This window comes from Callospermophilus lateralis, chromosome 8 (genome assembly GCF_048772815.1).
Source record: "Callospermophilus lateralis isolate mCalLat2 chromosome 8, mCalLat2.hap1, whole genome shotgun sequence".
Lineage (NCBI taxonomy): Eukaryota > Metazoa > Chordata > Mammalia > Rodentia > Sciuridae > Callospermophilus > Callospermophilus lateralis.
Window position 1 is genome coordinate 19343521 of NC_135312.1, and position 22772 is coordinate 19366292.

The 22772-nt window shown below is 46.1% G+C and overlaps 1 protein-coding gene across 3 annotated transcripts in view; it reads right to left on the bottom strand.

Moving 5' to 3' along the window:
- The window catches only part of Sel1l3 (SEL1L family member 3), a 97708-nt gene that overhangs the window by 63125 nt on the left and 11811 nt on the right, over window positions 1-22772 (bottom strand). For all 3 annotated transcript variants that reach the window (XM_076864728.2, XM_076864729.2, XM_076864730.2), the window contains exons 2-6: window positions 21438-22008; window positions 10449-10575; window positions 8713-8834; window positions 7980-8095; window positions 5243-5301 (exon numbers count right to left, since the gene is read on the bottom strand). In XM_076864728.2, coding sequence (XP_076720843.2) covers window positions 5243-5301; window positions 7980-8095; window positions 8713-8834; window positions 10449-10575; window positions 21438-22008 — 995 coding nt within the window. The remainder of the gene's footprint in view (window positions 1-5242; window positions 5302-7979; window positions 8096-8712; window positions 8835-10448; window positions 10576-21437; window positions 22009-22772) is intronic.

Sequence of the window (22772 nt, forward strand, 5' to 3'; positions counted from 1 at the left end):
CAACCCAAATGGAAAAGAAGGGCTTTATCTCCTGGTATGTGTCCTTTAGGAATCTCGGCCTTGAAGGACTGTGAGGAGATGAAGGTCTCTTCCCCCTTTTCCAGGAGAGAACACGAAGTTATCAACTCTGAGACTGGGAATTGACCCTGTTTTCCAAGACCTTGATAAGACTTGAATATTTCAACAGTTCCCATGAGACTACACCCGGCACTCGACAGCTGGAAGCAATGTTTCTTGAAGTTTTCTAAGTGACCTCTACTTCACCAACTCACAAGCCTACCCGAGGTCCCCACTCCTGTCAAACCTACCAACTAATGCCCACGACAGGCTGGATGCTCCCTCACTAGACGGTATTCTCCAGAGCCTTCATGTTTTAAAAATGGGAACAGTAATAATACCTACCTATATGGTTGTTGTGAGGGATAAATGAACTATAGGATGCACGTCCCTTATCCAAAATACTTGGGAATGAAAATGTTTCAGATTTTGGAGTTTTTTTAGATTTTGGGATAATTACATAGACTTTACCAGTTAAGCATCCTTCACCTGAAAATCTAAAATCCAAAATGGTCTCGCAGAGGAAATTATTTGAGCATCTAAAATGTTCAAAAATGTGGTGTGATGATCCAAAATTTTCAGATTTGAGATTATTTTGGATTTCTGACATTCAGATTAGGAGGAATTTGCTCAACCTTGAATACAGGAACAAAGCATTTAGAACAGTGAACATAGTAGGCACCACACTACCAGCTACAGTTATTACAGTTGACCTTGTCCTCTGCTGGACTTCTGCTCCTTTTGAGCTGCATTCTTAGTACGAAATGTAGACTCTCAAGCCAGTCAATGGTGACTGTATGGTCCTAATCATTCACTATTGACTTCAACCTGGTATCCAATAAAACAAGAGCGAAGAAGAAAGGGTGGTTCCTTTTATTAAAACTAAATTGAATATTTTGGTAGAGTCTGTAGATAGGGGTTACACAAATTTTGGGGAAAGAAGCAGAAGAATTGAGAAGGGCTTGGGTCTCATTATTTCACAAATATCTTTGTTTTCATTTGGAAAAAAACAGATATTAGGCATTGTCTATGCCAAAAAGACATCCGATTTTCAGGTCAAAGGAAAGGCCCTATTTAGAAAAATAAGCAAAAGAACACACACTTATTCAGTACTCCCCCAGTATCTATGGGGGACACATAGATAGACACATAGAAGTATCCGACTGAAACTTCGGATAGTACTGAAATGTATATATGCTGTGTTATTGCCCACACATATATACCTAGGATGAAGTTCCATTTATAAATTAGACACTACAAAAGATTAATAATAAATGATAAAATAATATATACTTTTGTAATAGAAGTCATGCGAATGTGCTCTCTCCCTCTCAAAATACCTTACTGCTGTATTTATGATACCTACTCTTCTTGTGATGATGTAAATGATATTTAAAGGAAGCACTTTATGTTTTCTCTTTGGCTTTCTAAATTGCCAATATCACTACTGTTGTGCTCTGGGGCCATTATTAAGTAAAATAGGTGTTACTTGAACACAAGCACTTCAATACCTTGTCAGTTTATCTGAAAACCAAATACTAGGTGACTAACAGGTGGGTAGCATATACAACATGGAAACATGGACAAAGAGGTAATTTGTGTCCTAGGAGGGACAAAGCAGGGCAGTGCAGGAATTCATCATGCAACTCAGAATGGCATGCAACTTATAACTTATAAAATGTTCATTCCTGCATTTTTCACTTAATATTTTAACTGACTTCAGTTGATTATGGGTAAATGAAACATGGGAAGCAAAATCTTGGATAAGATTTAGACTAACATGTTTATGGTAACAATCCTTTTATGGATCTTTGCTTTAACTGAGTTTTTCAACTAATAAAAAATTACTTGGTCACTGTGGCACTGGACTGTAATTCTTAAATTGTCATTATTATCAACCATCAGGAGATCTGTCTGGCTTGGTCTCCATCTACATCCCTATATTGATGTTTCCACATCTTTCTCCTCTGAAATTCTCAGTGTCTGCACAAAGATTGCAAGAGATTTCTTGTACTGTGCATTGTTTGATGGTCATCAATTTCATTGACATAATAGCTGAGCTAGACTGTTCCAAAGCCCAAACCAGTCTCTTTCGAAAACCTCAGACATGCTGGCAAACTATCTTTACTCTTATCTGGACACTGAGTACCCTGGTTTATTACTGCGGAGGAGCAGTGGCCCGAAAGAATTGCTGATATTGTTAGATGGGCCTTACCCAGAGGCAGGAAAGAGATGGGCTAGAGGGTTCTAGGGTAGGGGAACTTGGAGCATTGAAGTGGCTTCCCTCTCACCCCTGAGAGTAATTCTCATCTGAAGTATCACTTCCCAAGAACCCTGTCTAAATTCTGACCCCCTCATTATCCTCTGAGCTGGCCCTATTTGTTTCCTTCCTAGCATCCACTACAACTTGTACGTTTAAATTAATTTGTAAACTTATTTATTTAATCTCGCTCTCCCCTGCTAGATTTCCTTTAGCTCCCTGAAGGCAGGGACTCTGTTCTTTTTGTTTATTGTTGCATTTCCAGAATCGAGCACTGTGTCTGGCACATGGTATATGCTCAGTAAATCTGTGTTGAATGAAGGAAACACTCCAGAGGCCTGAGGTCATTGCCTGTCACCCGGTGTCACTTAATGGCCCTCATCTGTGCACAACATAGTACTCCTGAACGCTTCATCCACAGTCTTCCTACACCACCTTCCTGGGACAATAGCCAGCACTGTTTACGTCACAAGGACAAAAGGGAGGGCTAAAGGTCTTCCTCAGAACACCTGTGGGCAGGAAGCCTGAGCTATCGCATCTACTGTCCGTGCCTCGGCCAACCCTGAAAGCAGGTTTTCCCGCAAGGACAAGATCCCCAACATATAACCAGAGGAACCCCAGGAGAGACATGCATGTTCTGGGGGCCTGCTCCCCTCCAGCTGCTCTGGACACCTGGGGCACAATCAGGGCTGAGGAGGTAGAGGTGTAGCCTGCTCAGGTCTGGACACTGCTAGTATTACGATGTCAGGGTTAGTTTGCTGCTTTAACTGGGATGTTGCCCTGTCGTGCACTGAAAACCAGTCCTGATCCCTGAAATCTTTCATGATCAGATTGGCCCTTTACTTAAAATTTTGATATCTGTTTCATTATGGCTTCTTGGCTTTCATTCTGATTTTTTTAAAATATTGTATTAAAGGGTTGTTTTGCCATGATAACTGTCGAGTTACGTTGTGACCCTCCTCAAAGTCTGAAGTCCTGTACCTTACTTGGCAATAAGGTCCTTGCAAATGCAACTAGTTCAAATGAGGTCATGCTGGACGCGGGTGGCCCCTGATCCTTGCGACTGGTATCTATTGAAGGGGAACATTTGTACATAGACATGCGCATGGGGAGAGCGCCACGTGAAGGCTGGCGTTACACTGCTGCAAGCCGAGGAGCTACCAGAAGCTGGGAGAATGGTCTAGAGCAGATTGCTCCCTCGCACTTTTGGCGGGGACGTGGCCTCACTGCACCTGTGATTGGACCTCCAGCCTCTACAGCTGAGAAGACAAAGCTCTGCTGTTAAACCCGCTCCCTCTGGGCACCTGGTTCTGACGGCCTTGGTGCTGAGCACTTAGGGACTCCCTACCACTCTTTGCTCCAGGCTCATCCCTCACCGGCCTCACCCTGGCCCAGCCCAGATCACACCTCGATCTGTCTATGTTTCACCCACGTCCACCTCCACATTTCTGGGATTTGGGAGGAAAGGAAGGTCTTCCATGGAAAATGAAAAGGAACCCGTGAAATTCAAGCGGTTTCCTACAGCTGGAGTGGGTGATGGGGGAAAAGAGGCTGATATTTTAGATTTCACACCCTGAAACAGAACCCCTGAACTTCTAGTATCTTCTTCACAGAACATTGCACTAGGAGAGATTCCCAAAGGAGCTACAGAACCTCAGTTTCTCCAGAGAGAACCCTCCTGTCCTGTCTATTCTTACACTCACCATAGAAGCCCACCGCCATTTAGAGTAACAAGAAACCTGCCATCTGTGGACTGCCTCCTGTGACACAAACCCACCGTGGTGTGCCTAAGACTTCCGCCCTTCTTCAGCTCGCTGTCTATGCTTGCCTGCAACTATCAAAACCCTCTCAGACCCTCTGTTTGCAGGCAAAGGTATAACTCTCCTTTAGCCTTTCTATAAATTCCTAATCCTTTAATCCAGCATGAAAATAAGAATTGTCCTAGGAGCCCAGAGTCTAAAGGAACAAGTTTGACTTAAATCTAAACAGGAATGGTTTGAAAAAGAGTGTACCCTCTCTACCTCTCTCTGCTTTCACTTCTTTAATCATCCGTTTCCAAGAGAATTCGGGCTGTGTGGGGCTGGGGACCAGGAGCCTGTCTGGAGAGGTATCCTCTGTAAGTTACAGAGAGACAACCAAGCACTAGAGCCATACAGCATTTCCCCACCCCACAAGTACCCAGCTGTCCTGACACATATTTCAAAATTATATATTACAAAACTGGTAATTTTTATCTCTGATCTTTACGCTTATTCTTAAACATTGAATTATACATATATTCTGTAGCTTTGATGGGGTATCCCAAATTCCTATTGAGGTTCGCCTTGCTCTGACACTATAAAACCTACTATTATATGCAGATCTAGAGGCAAATTAAAAAATCATGAAACACAAAGCAAAGGACTGAGTTCTCAGTTTCTGTAACTCTTGCAGAGAATGGTTACATAAGGATGAAAAGTTACACCAATATCAATAGTTGCATACATTTCAAATCTAGATTATGAATATAAATATAAAGACTGACTGCTTTTATGTTTTGCACTAAGCCAACGTCATCAGCCATGCTCAATAAGTAACAATAATACTTTGATTTATTATTTTTTTTCAGAATCCTTCGTAGGAGATAATTTTCAAAGAAAACGAATTATGAAGTGCCATGAAAGGAAGAATTTACAATGAGATCTGGAAGAATGACTAGTTTCTCTTGCTTAGAAAAAAATAAAACGTTGCAGGAAAATGAGGAGAGTTTGTGCCTGAGAAAAGAATAAAAAAGTACAAAGGCTAGCTACAAGGCAGAGGGGTCCATGCTTGGAAAGCTGAATGGGGAGGGGACGTGGGAACAGCACTAGGGTCGAGGCCTGAGGTATAAAGATTCCTTAACCCTCATGCAGCCAGAGTTTGAATAAAGGGAAAAATTGCACTTACCTAATTGTCTGATTATGGTAACCTGTCAACTCTGGTCCAATGCTGGTGGTTACTACTATCTAGGTTGGGAGAGAGAAAGAGAGAGAAGGGTGAGTCATGCCTCAACACCCCACAGTACAAACACACTCCCTGGCAAAATTCCTCATAGAATGTGCTGGACAGTCTTTGACCTGATCGATTTCTGCAAAAATAAACAGTTTACTAGTCCTGTGCATGTTTTACGACTTGGTAAATTCAGCTTCCCCAAATGACTTGATGTGGTTAAATATATCTACAATTGCAGTTTCTTCCACTGGATCTTTCAGATGCTTCCAGACTCCAAGACAAAGGTTCATTTAATGTGTTTGCGCATACAAGCTTGTCGCATAAAAAGACAAATGTGTTTGGCAAAAGAAGGAGTTTTTGGAATTTGACTCTGTGAGAGCCTTAGGGGGAAAGCAAGGTGGGTGCCCTGTTCTTCATACCCAGCTCTTCCTCCTCCCTTTCCCTGGGCACCAGGGATCGGTGGGGACAGGGCTTTGTCTCACATGGTTCTTCTTGTGTGCTGGAACAGGGAGACCCTGGACCTAGGGACCATTTTGACTCCCTTAATGTCCCACAGAAAGCATTTATCAGATTCGTGGTGGCCTCTCTGGGTCCTCAAGACACGGACACCACACTGTGTCTACTGAAGACAAACTCAATGGAAACCAACTCGGCAGGGAGGCAGATGGGAAAGGAAGACAGAAAAACGGGCAAAAGTCTACAAATGCGGAAAACAACTATTTTTTTTTTTTTTTCTCTTCACCTTGCTGGTCCTCCTAAGTCTTCTCTCCTGCTTTAGCCCATCATGCCTTGTGCCATTGAATTTGCGTCTTTAAAAAAAGGACGGCTTTTATTCTTATGCTGTTTGAAAATCTTCCACGGCGGGCCCCCTGCCCCATTGCCGGTTAAAGTCCAAATTCTCTGATATTCAAGATTCTGCACGTTTTAACCCCAAAGACTTTCCCCCTCCTTCTATTACTTTTCTATAACGTACAAATCTCTACTCCAGTTGCGATGGTTTGAACGTGCTCCTCAAATGTTCACGTGTCCTAAACTTAATCCCCAAATTCCTATGTCGATGGTATTTGGAGGTGGGGGACTTAGGGAGGTGATTAGCATGAGGAGTTGTGAGGGTGGGTCCCCCGCATGATGGAATTAGTGGTCCTAAAAGAAGGGGATCCGAGACCCAAGCTTGCTTGCTCTAGCTCTCTGGCTGTGAGATATCCTCGCTGTGTGATTCCACAGCAAAAAGCCCTCACCAGAGGCCAACAACTCGATATTGGACTTGGCAGCCTCCAGAACCGTGAGAAATAAGCCTCTTTTCTTTAGAGATGACCCCATCTCAGGTAATCTGTGGCAGCAACACAAAACAGACTAAGACCCAAACAGGTTTATCTCTTAGCTCCAACGATATGCTCCAACGACCCCTCCTCTCTTTTCTGTCTACATTCTGCCCAGACAGAGAAACTGTTTTCAGGAAGCCTGCCTTGAGCATCCCAGTATGAAACACTGTCTCCCTTCTGGAAATCAATCTGAGTCATTTGGCAATTAAGCTTGCCTTCTGACTTCTCCTCACGTGCTTCATGTTACTTCCATAAATAGTCTATAAGCAACTGGAGCCTGGTGCCTTACATACAGCAGGTGCAAAATAAGATCTATGTATTTGCTCTGACGTGTGATGCCTGTCTCAGTGACACATGGCACAGAGCTGACCTTCTCCTCGGCAGAAAGCAGCAGCCACGCCACAATACCATCATAAGACTCCAGTGCAGGGAGCAAAGACGCGGGCCACAGCTATGTCACCTCACATTTCTAAGGAAACAAACAAATAGACAAAAGCTCCCTGCTAATGTTTTACAGAGTCTTCTCAGGGAGGCAGCAAGAACTGACCTGATTTATTTTCTTTTCAGAAAAAGGAAATGTGATAAACCTAAACACCAAGGGAAGACGGTGTATTGTCTAATGCAGGAGACAACAGAACGCCTTTGTTACAGGAAAATCACAAATCAATAAGAAAAGCTGATGAGAAAATCAAGTAACCAGAAAAAGGTAACACCCTGGCATCTTGTGTATGGAGCAGTGGAATTGTCTTCAATTATAACAGATTTGCCATAATCCATAAAAGTCGTATTATGAGAGGGTGGAATGGTTATGTGCAATGTTTTATGTGCAAAGTAGATAAAGACCCTCCATCCCATCAGAATTATCACTTATGTTTGTTGGTTATTATGAGTGTGTTTAATGCCAAACATAAGCAATTGTTTCAACTGCCAAGAACAGTCAAACCAGATCTTAGCTGAACCAGGCAATAAATTTCCTTTTTTGAAAAAAAAAAAAAAAAAAAAGTTGTAGATCTGATAACACAGCCTGAACATGGCCGATGCTGTTTTAACATTTATCTCCACAAAGCCCAACTCCCTGGGGGAAAAGGACGGAATTGCTCAGATAATTGTGGCTGTAGAGCCGGCTATATTATTTACTCATTCACAATATAGTCGAAAGAAAGCACTTTAAAAGTTAATTAAATGGGATGAGATTCTTATGATTTAAACTTGCATCTATAAAAGTTTGATTTAGCAAGTGCATAGTTGCAAAGAGTCTATCATTTCGTACAAATTTGCTTACAGATTTTGTTGCTGTCTGGCATTATACTAACGCTTGACTTGGAGTGAAAATGCTGATGGGATTCATGGTGGAGCCTCTATTCTCATACCTGGCCTCCATTAAAAGAGATATCCAGCCGAAACCACTCCCTCAGAGGTAGGGTGAATTTAGTTTTTACAGCAAGGTCTTCTCCTTTGACAAGATGCATTTGAATATGCAAATGACCTAAGAGGAAAATCAAAACTCATGAACATGACCCCAAAAAACACCTAGGAGTGAATGACAAAGATGTACCTTTTTCAACAACATTCCTTTTTTTTCTTTAAACAAAAATGAAGCAAAACCAAAATGCATTTTTTTTTTTTAATAAATGAGACATTTGCTCTAAGCTTCTAGGAAAAAGAAGTTTAAAGTTCGCATTTGGTTCCCTGTGGCCTTTCTTTTATAAACAGTGCCTGGTATCTGTTTCTTCCAAATGAAAATAAAATAAGACACTTGTAAAAACTATCTGAGCCCAACACCCATCCAGATTTCAACCTATTTTCTCAACTGTTTCTAGCTATCTTACTTCCCCCACCCATTTTTAGTAACTCCTCTTTACCGAGTCTACCCCCAAATAATCAACTCGTTTTTGTAGAAAGAACAGAATTACATATTTAAGTAAATGGCATCCCGACAAAGTCCATACAATTGCCATCGCCTGGTCGGAAAACAAGCACATCTCACACTTGTTGAGCAACCACTTGGACAATATCATCCTCATTCTAGACAAATATATCTGCCCAGTAGACAGAACGTCAGAAAATGACGATATCCCTTTAAAGGTTCTGCTTTATACTTACCGTCTTCAGTAAGAAACACAGAAGGTGTGCCGTACATCTCATTAGAATCAACAAAATACAGAATCCCACAGAGATTGGCCTTGCAGTAATGGAGTAAATAAAGCCACATTGAAACAGTAAACCTAAAGGAGTGAGGAGAGGAAAAAAAAAAATGTGCAGATTGATATCATCCAAGAACAGGTAATTATAGTTAACAATGACCAAGTAAATTGCTTTCTTTCCAACGAAGGGATGGATTTGCTTTAGTGTTCATCATGGGAGATCAGTTCGCAAAGCCTGAGTTTTGAGACAAAGGAGGTAGTTATAGTAACTGCGGAGACGGGAGTTAAGCCTCATTGTACAAAACCACAGACAGTCTTCCTTGCACCAAAACCAGCCTCGGTGCCTCTTAGATGAGAATCTGACATGCCTGCCACTTGAATTCTTGATGACGGCTTATAAAGTCAGATGTGGGACAAAAATATGGATTTTAATAAGAGGTGATTTGATAAGAAGCTATTCTAATACCTATGATTAAAAGAAAAAAAAAACATAATTAGGGCTTTTTGAGCAATTTTGCTTCTTTCAAAGATAAAAGCCCCAAGGTAGAAAAACATACTAATCTGTAAATGGCATCACCACAGGGTAACTGGGACACATACAGACTACCTTAATGACCACATTAGGCTGCTCCGAGACCCGGGTCTGGCTGACCAATATGAAACAACTAATCTAATTATTCTATTCCTGGACTGAGGCTACTTAGGTGAGAAAATATTGTACAAATTTTGTGCATCTGTGATTTGTGGAGTGAGGATGATATAACAGTATCCAACTTAACTAGGGCACATTCAGCTAAATGTGTGATCCGTCAATCATTCAGAAAAAAATTTGCTGGACACCTGTCTATGCCATGCATTGCACTGGAGGCCAGTAGTTCCAAGAGAAGGAGCTGGGAGTAACCACATTTCACCCGGGAAACCGACTCAAGGTCGCACAAATACATCAGGTTCTCTCCACTTACCCCCCTAGCCAATTCACAGTGTGGGTTAAAGTGGCAGCAGCCCCAGGTTCTTATCCATATCCAAACAAGTCCTTTAGAATATTCTGGGCTTTATAATCTGGCCTCAAAAACCCGTGGCATGATATGCAAACAGATGGTGTCACGAAGCTCCCTCCTGACCCACCCAGCTAGCAAGCTCATGAAGACAAGTTATTACAAGGAAGCTTAGCAAGAGCACATGCTTGGTAAAGCGACTCAAGATCTCTCTACAGCCAGCAGCACGGGAAGAATTAAATCACTCTGCTAAATCCATCTGATCTGGGGAGAACCAGGAACCGTTTTCAGCATCTTCAATTCAGCAAAAGGAAAAAATACATATGTGTGGATTTTGCTGAAATCGATGGAGGATACGGAAACTGGGAGACTGCAAGCAGCTCTCTCAACCCTCCAAGAAAGAAAAGGCAAAGCCCGGCTGCATCTGCGTGGCCTTGGATGGCTGCAGCTGAAACCTCCCAAGGCCTTGGGTCCAACACCTTCAGCTTACTCCCGCCATTCCTGGATCTGTATATAAAGACCAAGGCAAATGGGTGGCTCCTAGTGCAAGAGTAATGCGAGCCTGTTTTTCAGGTCCACAAATCTGTCTAAACCCTGTAGATCCCAACATCTGTGGATCTAAAGAGCCCTTCCCAGAGCCTGCCCTGTTCTGCAGATAAAAACCCATCACGAGGCCAGTCCCTGGGCTGCCCTCCCTTACACGGGGTAGTCCATCCGCTGGCGTCGGGCGGCCTCCAGCTCACGGTTCCGGAACCTCAGGAGCTTCTTCACAATGCCCGTGTTTTCTCCACTGGAGGCATAGAGATAGCCAAGGAGGGCCACCACGTCTGCAAACAGCAAAACAGTCGCTTCCGATTATCTCCGGCAAAGCCATCCGACCCAAGCCACCCTCCTCCTGGCGCCCTCCGCCCCGGCTCTAACCAACACTTAAATGTGATTCCTACAACTATGAGCAAACACGGATGATCACTGGATACCTGCCGGGCACCGTGCCGGGCACCTGACGGAGACTGTCTCCCCCAGTCTTCAATCGCAACCCTGCGGAGCTGGTTCCATCCTAACGTCCACTCTACAGATGGGACGCCCAAGGCTAAGTTTGCAAAGTTCAGAAGTGGTAGAGCCAAATGGCAGGTTTCGAACTCAGGCCTCTATGTTCTTAACCCTTTTACACACTGCCCTCTTCATGCCAGGGAAAGCATTTTGAAATCGTTTTTGTGTTACAATGAGAAAGATTCCATAGTGCTCATGATGGTGCAGACACTGAAGCATGCTTTCATGCACTAAATCCTCATTCCGTTGCCCAGTCTACACATGGGGAAATGGAGGCACAGCCAGTTGCCATATGGCAACTGTTAGAGAATGTCATGCAGCACACTGAGCATGGAGTGGGACGATCTCACTGAGTCTCACAACTAACCATGAGGTGGGTTCTTTTACTGTCCCCATTCAACATACCACCGACTGAGCCCTAGAGAAGGTTAAAGAATAAGAGGTGGAGTTGGGATTCCACTCAAGCAATTTGGTTTCAGAATTCATGTTCTTTAAACTGCACTTTTTTGTTGCTTTGTTTATTTTGTCTTTGGCTTTCCACATACACGCAACACATTACCCTACGCAAAAATCACCAACCACTCCCCGTAAAACTGGGTGTGGAAAAAAAAATTATTTCACAAACGTGGGAGACTTCTTCTCTGTAGTTCTAGAAAATAGGGATGTCCATAACACATCTTGAAGGGGAAAATGAGTTTCAGTTCTATATTTAATATCCACTGCTTTAAAGAGGCTAAGTGTAAATTTCCTGTTTTCCATACATCCCCCACCAAAGAAAAGAGAATTCCCTTAACTCATCCTAGGAAGAAGGATGCTTTTCTCTTTCTAAAATGCTCCTTTATTGAAACACCCCTGATTAGATGGTGGACACAATCTATGTTCCTTGGTTTCATGGGGAGAGAAGAACTGGCTTCTTTGAGAATCATCAAATATCAACATTGGCCTCAGTCTGGAGTGCTGGACCTTCAAGCACTCCTCATTGCCCAAAAGAAAACACAGAATTTCACTAAGTAGAGAGGTACTTTGGGTTTAATATAATTTGGAAATCTTAAGAGCAGCATTTGGACTCTCAGGCCCCTGTGTACAAATGTAATAGGATGAAATGAGCCAATTTTCCCCAAATGTCCATAAATCTACCTAGAGACACATTTGGAAACCCAAAATGATGGACATAGTTCCAACAGAAACAGAGGAGCCTTTTAATTTTCTTATTTTAAACTTGAGCTCAATTCGGTAACATTGAACTGGCTGGTCTGTTATGAGGGATTAGAAATGGAAATATTGCAAAGATGTCTTTGAAATTGGAAGGAAAAAAAATTCACCAAAGAGGTCGACAGGAGCTCAGCCTTGGTTTGTTCTCCACTCTTTCAAGTGGAGCAGAAGAGATCAGATGGCCACCCCAGACCCCAGGAAGGCTTCTGCCGGTGACTGCGGTTCTCTAGTACATAGTAGGAACATTTATCCAAGCAAGTGAGGTTCTATTCTTCCCAGCCTCACACTAGTAAAAATAAACTCAGTGAAGCAGGTTTCCAAAGTGTAAGGAGTTAGAAGCAAATACTGGCGAGCCCTTCCCTCATCCACGGATCCCAGCCTGAGGGGTCCTTTAAAGCACTAGAGACAAAAGACAAAATTATAGAAGGGAAAATCTCAGAGACCTGAAATAATTTTATAAAAACACATGCTGCTTGTTCCCAGCAAAACCAAAGTAATGGTCATTTTCTTGTAAAGTCTGTAACTTTGATGGTTCTGCAATGGGAGCTCTGCTATAGTTCTCCCTCAGTTTAATGCTGTCTTCCATTATGATCAGAAGCAAGGAACAAGAATGATTTGGGGAGCAGGAAGGACTTCAGAATTCCATTAGCCCAGGAAAACATATATTCTTATTGTCTAATCTACGACTGCAGCTGCTGGGAGGGCCCAACAGATACTCTTTAACTTAAGATGTCAATAAATATCAATGGCAAAAAATGCATTTCCTACACCTAACCTACCCTAAGTAGGTTAGCCTGGACCAAGTAAGGCTCAGAACACTTATATTAGCCTACAGTAGGGCAAAATTATCTAACACAAAGCTCATTTTGTAATAGAGTGTTGAATATCTCGTGTGACTTACTGAATACTGTATAGAAAGTGAGAGATGGAATGGTTGGGAGGGTATGCTTTTCCATTGTTGCACAGTCAAAAGCTCCTAAATGGAATGCTCATAAATCAGAGACTGTCTGTGATTGATTAGTGATGTCTGCACTGCAGCAGAACAGGGAGTATCAGCACCAGTGCCATCACCATTAAAGAATGCATAGGTTGGAAAACTTAAAGAAAAGATTTACTAGCTTGCTTTTTTTTTTTTTTTTTTTCCTTTCGTGTATTCCATGACAGCAGGGACCTTACTTTGTTCACTGTTTCATTCCCATAGTCCAGAACAGTGCTCAGCATTTGATAGGGACTCCATAAATATTTGGTGGATGGATGAATGAGCCTAACCATGGCCTGGTCAGGATTCAAGCCGGTTTCCCTTTCCCTCAACACTTCCCATAATTCCAGGGTGTTCACCATGCTGCCTAAGGCACGTAACAGTCCCTGTCCTTTCAAATTCTTCTCCCAAATCCAGGTCTTTGACTTTTCTTGCATGAGAAGGTAGGTTGGGGGTAGGGGGAGTTGTTAAGACATAAACGTAAAAATAAAATGCCAGGAAAACAACACGTTTTGAAGTCTTCCCCATGACTGTTTTTGCTTTAGTTCCTCAGATTTGGGAGCGGGTGAAGACCCTGGGTGTTCTATGGTACAAACCCCTTCATTTGGAGATGAAAACAGTGTCTTATTCTGCATAGGTAACATAGGTGGCTGGGGCTCACACCTGGTCTCCCCAAGACAGACCAGTGGTCTTTTTATCAACCACACTGCCACTCGATGCACCCCAGAGAAGTGTGGCTGACGTCCAGCTCGCCTGGCCCTCCCCGCGTGCTGCCTGGCTGCACTGAGACATTTCCCTCTGCTTCAGGAAGCACGGCTGTCCTCAGCTCCCAAGGACCCGCCTTCAGGTGAGAGCCAGCTCAGTGGGCCCTCCAGTGCCCCTGCAGCAGCACTGGGGCCAGCGCCCAGGAGGCAGACTGGGCGGCTCTCCTCACTGGCTGGTAAATGCTTTGAATCCCACCGCTGGAGGGGGTGTGTCTGGGGGATCAGGCAGCCTACTCCCTGGTGCAGTGGGGGGAAGGTCCTGTCTCCAGGGAGCAAAGCCCGTCCCAGGACGTCTACACCACAAGGGCCCCGCTGACTCCTCAGCCCGCAAGCCGAGAAGTGAGCCGAGCCCCGCTGCCAGCAATCACCGAGACTAAAAACGACTGCGAGGGGCCTGGGGGGAAAGACAGTATGATTTTCCGTCTAAGAAGTAAAGCCCGAGCACAATAACTCAATAACACTTTCCAAACACAGGACACACAGAGGCTGGGCCGGGCAGGCGTTTTGTTTTCCTTAAGGCCAAAGACTAAGGAGAAAAAAGCTATGTATTTTTTTAAACAGAAATGATTGAAGTCAGAACTTCACCCAAAGAGAATACTGGGCCGTGAAGTGGTTACTTTGGAAGTCTGTGGAATATTCATTAGCAGGAGTCTTTGAAAATGAAATAAATTCCCACTTCTAGTCATTTATCTCCAAACCTGCTTAGATGGATGCACAAAGATACAGGCACGAAGATGTGCAGTAAAAGCTTGGCTGTTGAAAGCAGAGGATTCAAAATGATCTGCAGGACCATCAACAGAAGGTGGGTAAGTTGTGCATGCTGAGCATCTGCTGAAAAGCACGGGCCGTGCGACACGTGCAGAAAACCCTCCGAGTGCCCGGCACAGTTTCCGGATCCTCTCTTGTGCATGAAGACAGGGGCTAAACTTACTGTTTCTATGTGCAGAGAATATTTCTGGAAGGAGACAAGAAGCTGTTGTACTGAGTTTGCTTCTGGGAAAAGCACCAGGAGACTGGGGGATGGGGGTGGAACATCTTCTTCCCTCTAAACCTTTTACACGATTTAAATTTTTTTACCTGGTACATCTATTACTTTTGCGGCTCAGAAAGAACAGGACAAAAGCCCTGAACATTCCCGCCCAGGCAGGCAGAAGGCACCGACCGATTCTGGGGCCTCCCTACCCTGGGCTCAGCCCTTCCCTGGGCTCAGCCCCGTCAGCTGCAGAGACAACGTCCAGTGGGTGAAGGAAGAGGATGATTCACATCGATAAAAATTCAACTTTAAAAAAAGTATTCCTTCTAATTTAGAACCTGGGTTAGGACGGTATTAGCATATTTCAGAGAGGCGGCATAGCAAAGCCGAAAGCATCAAGAAGTTTAGGCCCTAGTTAAATAAACTCCTTGAGTCCCGTTTTCCCCTTCGTAGACGAGAGGATGACAATGATACCGTCTTTCCCAGGGGACTAGGGTGAGAAGTCAGCGCAACAATGTGCACAGGAAGAGTGTTTTGAAAATTGTAAAGGGCAATGCAGATGCTAGGCAGTAATTAGTGTTATTACTGAAAAACTCAGAATACCATGATTAACTGGAAAAAAAAAAGAACGAGGTCTGTGTTTTGTTTTTTTTTTTTAAATACCAAATATATAGCTTATAATTAGAAAAAGTATCATCACATCATTGGGTTGAACAGTCCTGCTGCACAAACTGTTTTACTGTTTTTTTTTTCTTTTCTCCCCACATATGCAAGTCAAACCTGGCTCCAACTTCGATAGGACTTTCAATCATTTCATTGTAATGGAGTTTTGTTATAAGAAATCATGCTTCCAGTCTATTGAAACTGAAGATGGGAATAATTTTTAGTGAAAGGAAAAGAGGATAGAAAAGAAGGAAAGAGACATGTTCTCCAAGAGATTCTTAGCTAAGAGGCAAGGTCAGGGAAGCATTCATAAAGGTGGACACTAGGGCAGAGTACTTAGTAGCCATTGGCATGGTGCTTAAGAGCATTCGAAATGTGCTCCTAACCTCAATTCTGTCTGATTCCCCCAATTACACCTCCAAGTACACATACATACCAAGCCTGTTACTGCTCCCCATTTCCACCCTGTGATAGACACTGGTAATTAACTGACCTGGCCCTCTAGCTCACAAACGCACACTCAGCCTCAGAATCCCTCTCAACACTACACTCCAGGCAGCTACCCGCCATCGATCCAAGTCGGCCCGCGAGATGAAACCTGTCTGCCCTCACACACGTCCAGGGATGCTTGTGATAAAACCTCCCGGGCCGCGTCCCCTCTGTGTCCTCACGCTCTCACCTCTGCCTGGGAGTCCCCCACGTTCCTTTCTGGCTGAAAATTCTGTTCATCATATTGGTGAGGGTGAGGGTGAAAGTTCCCTCATCCATTGCTGGTGGGACTGCAAATTGGGGCAACCACTCTGGAAAGCAGGATGGAGATTCCTCAGAAAACCTGGAATGGAACCACCATCTGACCCAGCTATGCCACTCCTGGGCATAGACCCAAAGGACTCAAAATCAGCATACTACAGTGACCGGGCCACATCCATGTTTACAGCAGCTCAATTCACAATAGCTGAGCTGTGGAACCAACCCAAGTGCCCCACAACAGATGAATGGATAAACAAAATGTGATTTATACATACACCGTGGAATATTGCACAGCCAAGAAGAAGAATGAAATTATGGCCTTTGCCAGTCAATGGACGAACTGGAGACTCTCATGCTAAGTGAAATAAGTCAATCCCCAAAAACCAAAGGCCGAATGTTCTCTCTGATGCTAACACACAATAACGGCAGCGGGGGTGGGGGTGGGGGAATAGAAGTTCCCTGGATTAGACAAAAGGGAATGAAGGCAAGACCATAGAATGAACTGGACATAACTGTCCTGCGTTCATATATGAATACACAGCCAGTGAAACTCCACATCGGGTACAACCACAAGAATGGAAGTTATATCCCATGTATGTATAATATATCAAAATGCACTCTATTGCCATGTAATATCAAAAAGAACAAAAAAAATTTTTTTAAAAAAGAAAATTCTAGGGGGCTGGGCTGTGGCTCAGTGGCAGAGCGCTTGCCTAGCAAGTTTGAGGCCCTGGGTTCAATTCTCAGCACCACATTAAAATAAGTAAGTAAAATAAAGATTCATCAACATCTAAAAAAGAAAATTCTGCTTATCCTTCAAGTCTCTCTTCAGCTATCACCTTTTCCAAGAGGAAGCTTAGCAAAGGGCTATCTCATTAACTTTTTTCTGTGCTTAGTAGCTTCAAACATTACAAATAGATAGCTCCCTGCCCTCATGCAGCAGCAAAGCTTAATGGTTACATGTGGGGTTTGGGAATCAAATTCTCCAGGTTTAAATATCACCTCTCTCATTAATAGCTGTGTGGCCTTAGACAAGTTAGTCTACCTCTCTGAATCAGTTACCTCCTCTGTATATATGACGGTAGAGTATTGGGAAGATGCAGTTAGATACACAGAGCACTGCACACCACGCCTGGCACCTAATGAGCTCTCATCTCAGACGGAGGCCATGACTGTGGGAGCTACTCACCGCCCACACCAGACCTTAAAGAGAGGGACTGCTTCTCCATCCTTGGGCCCCCAGATTTCAGAGAAGAAACGGGAACATAGTAGCTGCTCAATCTTTTTCTCACTGAATTGAACGATGTGATATTATGTGAGATCCACCAACAGAGGGAGTCCAAAGGTTAATTTCTGAGGGTGGAAATTTATATATATATATATATATATAATTCTATTTTCAGGGCAGGGCTGGGGAAAGGTGGAACTGCGAGTTGGATTGCAATAGGAGCATGATTTTGCCCATTAGATGTGGAAGGGGCAGTGGCGGGAGGTGGGCTCTGGGGTCTGGGTTGGCTGGGAGACTTCAGGGACACTTTGGCAAAGGCACAGCAGGGGAGCCGCGGACTCCCTGTCCCGGGGCCCGCTGGAGCTTACCTGGGTTGCAGGCGGTCTCAACCCAGGTAACAGTGCGTGAACAGGGCCCGCAGCCTTAACCTGTGCCGCCCACGGGGGTTCCACCTGGGCAGCCGTGGTGCCCCTGCAGGGGCCCGCAGGGAGGGCACACAGCCACCTCCCACCTCCTCACACTTCCAGGGGCCACACAGCCATGTGAGGGGCTCAGCCTGCCCTCCGTGTGAGGTTCACAGTAAGCACGAGACACACGTCCTAGCGGCACCGCTCATTCTGTGGATGGCTGTGGGATGCCCACTGCGTACAGGCGCCGCGCGTGGCACCAAGCAAGCAAAGACCCTGACCTGATAGAGCTTTTGCTCTAGAGTGGCAGACGGTCAGCAGGCAAGTCAGCAATTAAGTCTATTAAATTCCCAGGTGCAGGAGTGAAGGGCTGTGAGGGGAACTAACGGCGGGTCATGAGGGAGCGGCCACCAGGCGGTCAGGGAAGATGGCATTGGGGCAGAGGTCTGAGTGAAGGTAGGGCAGCAAGCCACACAGCCACCTGGGAGAAGAGCGTTTTCAACGGAGGAAACGGTAACCCTAAGTCCCAAGGTGGGGACGGACTTGGTCTAAGAAGTGAGCAGGCGGGTGTGGCTGGAACAGGTGTGCAGGGGAGCCTGGCAGGAGAGGGAGCTGACAGCGGGCAGGGACAGGCCAGAGGGAGGGATGCTGGGTAATGCTAACTGCGAGCGGGCTGCGCTGCCAGGCCAGGGGCAGAGCCAAGAGGCCCCTCGCAGACAGGCGGTGGCCGGAGTCCAGCAGAGTGGTGACAAACCAGGGCCACAGCAGTATAGATGGTGACGAGTGACTGGACATGTTGGACCTGTGACATACATAGGCTGAGGCTGCAGCCAACGACACTCACGGATTCTCACCTTAAGGTGTGGCAGAAAGAGAAGTCCGGGTCTGAGTCACCAGCCTGCGTGGCTGGTTTTTTGTCTGTGTGTTTATGCATGAGTCAGGAGCTCATGCGGCTCACTGGACAGCAGATAACGTCCATCCCTCCCTCAAGGAAACACATAACAATAGTGGAGCCCCAGGTGTGGCCTGCTAACCACCTATGGCCCACATGCCTGCAGGCAGGGACAGGGACACAGAAGGGCACCTGGCTGGGCCTTTGCACCCACATCTGAAAAGCTGCTGGCTCCTGATCAGGGTCAGATTTACTGGGCAGGCCAGATAAAACTCTGCTCCATCAAAACCCAGACCAAAAGCCTGGCCAGATCCTGGCCTAGGAGATGACCGGCCCAGGGGTGGGTCTGACCACACACAGCCCTCGCCTCAGGACAACACGCCAGGCTGGTGGCAGAGGGCACAGCAGATTTTTTCCCCAGAAACTGAAAGTCAAGGAAGTGATGCAATTCAGAGACAGGACCATCCTGGGACACAAGGCACTGGACACAGAGCCCACTCCCCAGGCTCCTTGGCGGTGGGCCCTGCAGTGGGTACCAGACACGACAGGTGCCCCGAGGCTCAATTCTGCTGTCTCACATTGTCACTTCACAGAGAGCGGCATAAAGAAGCCCCTGCTAAGAACAAGCCAGAGGCCAGGCCCCCGCTGTCCTACAGCCCGTGTCCAGAGCAAAAGTAGCTCACACTTTCCAAGAGATGGCCCAGGCTTTTAAAGAGGGCAGGAGGAAACGCTCACTTTTCTCGGAAAACAAATCACAGCTTAGCGACAGAGCTGGTTTGGGGGTGCATGGAGCCCCCCATCCCATTTCCAATGCCTTTTAGCTCTTATGAAAGGTTTTCCATTGCGTTACGATTTTATTCAATGGGTTTTCACTCCAAAAATAAAGCTCTGCCGAGGTGGGGACAGAAACCCCGCCGTGCCCTTCTGGAGCCTTGCGAAGGCGGGAAGGAGCAACAAAGGAAAGACACGGCACATTTTAAGGGCCTGTTCAGGTGCCCTGAGAACTTAGTAAATGATTTCATTTGAAAACTTCCAACTCGCAATTCAATCATTCTTCAATGAGAAATATATGGTTCGCCAAACATGAAATGGAATCATTAAGCCCCGACAAAAAGCAAAACGGTGGCTGTGCGTGTCCTGTGCCTCCCTCTGCTCAACAAAATTAGGGGTCCCCGTGGAAGGCACGCGGTGCTGCCCGGGGCAGGGATGCACACTGGTCATGCAACCCCATGCAGCTCGACATAGCGCAGACATTTGATCACCCACCCCATCCTATCTGCCGCACGTGCACACACACACACGCAGAAGGGGGATCTGCCTCCTCCTAGGTGTCTCTGTACCCAAAGCACCTCACAAAGACAGAATAAACCATAACGTAGCATAAAATTGTGTAGAAACACACACACACACACACACACACACACACACGAGCACTGGCAGATTTGAATTCAAGTTGGTAGTCTGGTGGACACTATTAGATCAACACTGGCTCCCTGGTTTTGACATTGTGCTATAGTTATTGAAGATGGTACTGAAGGGCAAGGCTAGATGAAGATGCACAGGGCTCTCTACCATTTTTGCAAATTCCTGTGACTATAGTTAATGCAAAGTGTTTTTAAAATGTCCAGTGGGCTGATGTGATGGCAAATGGACCAGGACCAATGGAAATACACTCTCACACATGTCCTTTACATTCCGCTAGATGCCCACTTTGGCATAGCGCCCAGAAACCACCATAGCCGTTGTTTCATGAAATTATGCCCCAGAGGTGACAAGAAGTTGATCATTAGAGGAAGAATGTAGAGCGCATGTCCTTAAGTCACCTTGTCCCAAACCAGGCCTGGTGAAGACCGATATCCTGGGCAAGGGCCTGCTGCCCACGACTTGGGCTTCCTCTACTGCCAAGCCTACCTGGGACCCAGCCAGGGTAAGAGAGGGATCAAAATCCCACTGACCCAGCCCCTGAGTGATGAAGGATGGAGCTCAGGAATTTGCATTTATAATGAGAGTGCTGGGCAGTGCCACCATGGGGGTCCTGGGGTGCCACTTTAGGAAATGGCACAAGCCTGGGCAGGGGTCTGGGAGCATGGCTGCCTTGGCTTCCTGATCCGGGGCAGGGAGAAGAGCTGGGGTGCTCAGCATCCCAGAGCCAGGAAGAACTTCAGACCCCAGAGATGTCCAGCTCCTGTGCAATGCCATCTCAGTCAATCCTCACCCCTCTGCTCCTGGGGAATGGTTTTCCCACTGAGCAGATGAGAACACTGAGGCTCAGAGAGGTTCCCAGTCACAGAGTCAGAGGGAAGCCAGGCAGGAGTTTCCCTTCTGGGGTGCGGCCTCCCTGTCTGACACAAAGCCTCCTTTAGGGCTCGTATCCTCCCGGGCAAAAGTCCTGCTCAAAAATAACAGAAATTTCAGGGCTGGTAGGGGTCGACAGGGAAGGGGAAAGGTCACCCCAGTCCTTGTTCACGGCATCAGTGTTCCTTCCCAAGGCAGAGCCACACCTCTCAAAGACTCCCTTCCATGGCCCCTTTTTCCCTCCCTGCCTTCCACCTTGGGTCCTAGTCTCTCCTCTTTTTCCTCCTCTCTTCCCCTTGACCCTGACTTTTTTGTTACTTTTCTCCTTTTGTCCCCGAAGTTCAAAACCACAGACTCGACAGGCCCCTCCATTTTTCGGGTCTCCCCGACGGCTGTTGTGAGACTCTCCGGGGCCACCCCACGGCACACGCTGCCTGAAGACTCGAGATCAGGTTCCTAGCCAGGCGATGACCTACCGTCTTCCAGGGGACACTGTGGGATCTTGTTTGCCCAGAGGTTCCAGATGTAGTCCATGTTCCACTCGAGGCACACCCGGTGGTCCTTGAAGGGGCGCTCAAAGGGCGGGACCGTCTTCAGCAGAGTGTAGTTCTTGGCCACGGCGTGCAGCAGGTTTTCCTCCCACTTCACATTCGCGTCTCCGCCGCCGCGTTGGTGAGAAATCCAGGCTCTCAGTACCACCGTGGAGACGGAGATGGAGTGCCTGATGAAATAGTCGTCTCGGTAAACCATGATGCTCGGAAATCTCACCTGGACCCTCTGCGTCCTGCTGGTGTGCAGATGCTTCTCGTTCTTCCACCGTTTCTTGTACACAGGGATGCTGCTCCTGAACTCGGAGGAGACCACGGCCTCCAGGCTGACCACACAAGGCTGAGAGCACAAGTACTCGATGGAGACCTCGGAAACGTTGCGCACGTTTCCTTCCAAGACGGTGAAATGAATAAAGTCTGTGTAAGTCGCGCCCTGCTCGGCTTTGGGGACCACAGACGTCGTCAGGGAGGTCTGCCTACCCAGAGACGGCACGAAATTCTGTAAAGGAGAAAAATGAAAAAAACGTGAGAGAGATACAGAAGGTCAGACGTGATCATGTTAACACACGCGCAGGCGTCATTATTTTCCTGGGATGCAAAACACCAATCTACATAAGAGATGTCGAAAGCACCATTAAGGATTGGAGAAAATACAACACACGCATGCACACACACACATTGAACCCTCTCCCGGGCTCAGCAGCATCTGCTGGTCAGAATGTGACTTTCAAAGCTACGTGGCAACCATTCCAAAGCCCGCTTCCCTATGGAAGAGTGAATCCACGGCAAACCCAGTAGCAACTAAAGCTCCCTTGGAGTGACAAAGAGACAACCTGGCTTCAGACATTTCCAAACTATTGTCCTGACTTCAAATGGCAGTCAAAGGTTGCCAGATCAAAGGTGGCACAAGAGTTCAAAGTGCACCTGCCAGGCAAGAGGGCGGGGATGCCAAAGCCTGTCCCCAGTTCTCCTGGAGGTGCAGACAGGACACATCTGCATGAGGGACCGACCCTCAGATTCCCACAGCTCCAAGTCACACTCAGGAAGCCAGGGCCACGAACTGTGGTGTCTGAGTCTCCCGCCATGACTGATGCCACATGGGCCAGGAAATGTCTTAGCTGTGTGTTTGCTGAGCTTGTCGTCAAATGACCAAGCCTCTCACTGTGGCCATTTCTTCCAGAAGACATCCGGGAAGCTCGGTTATGAAATCAAGGCAATGTCTGAAGCATGTGGGTACTGAAATAGGGGTGTCAGGATCTCTTC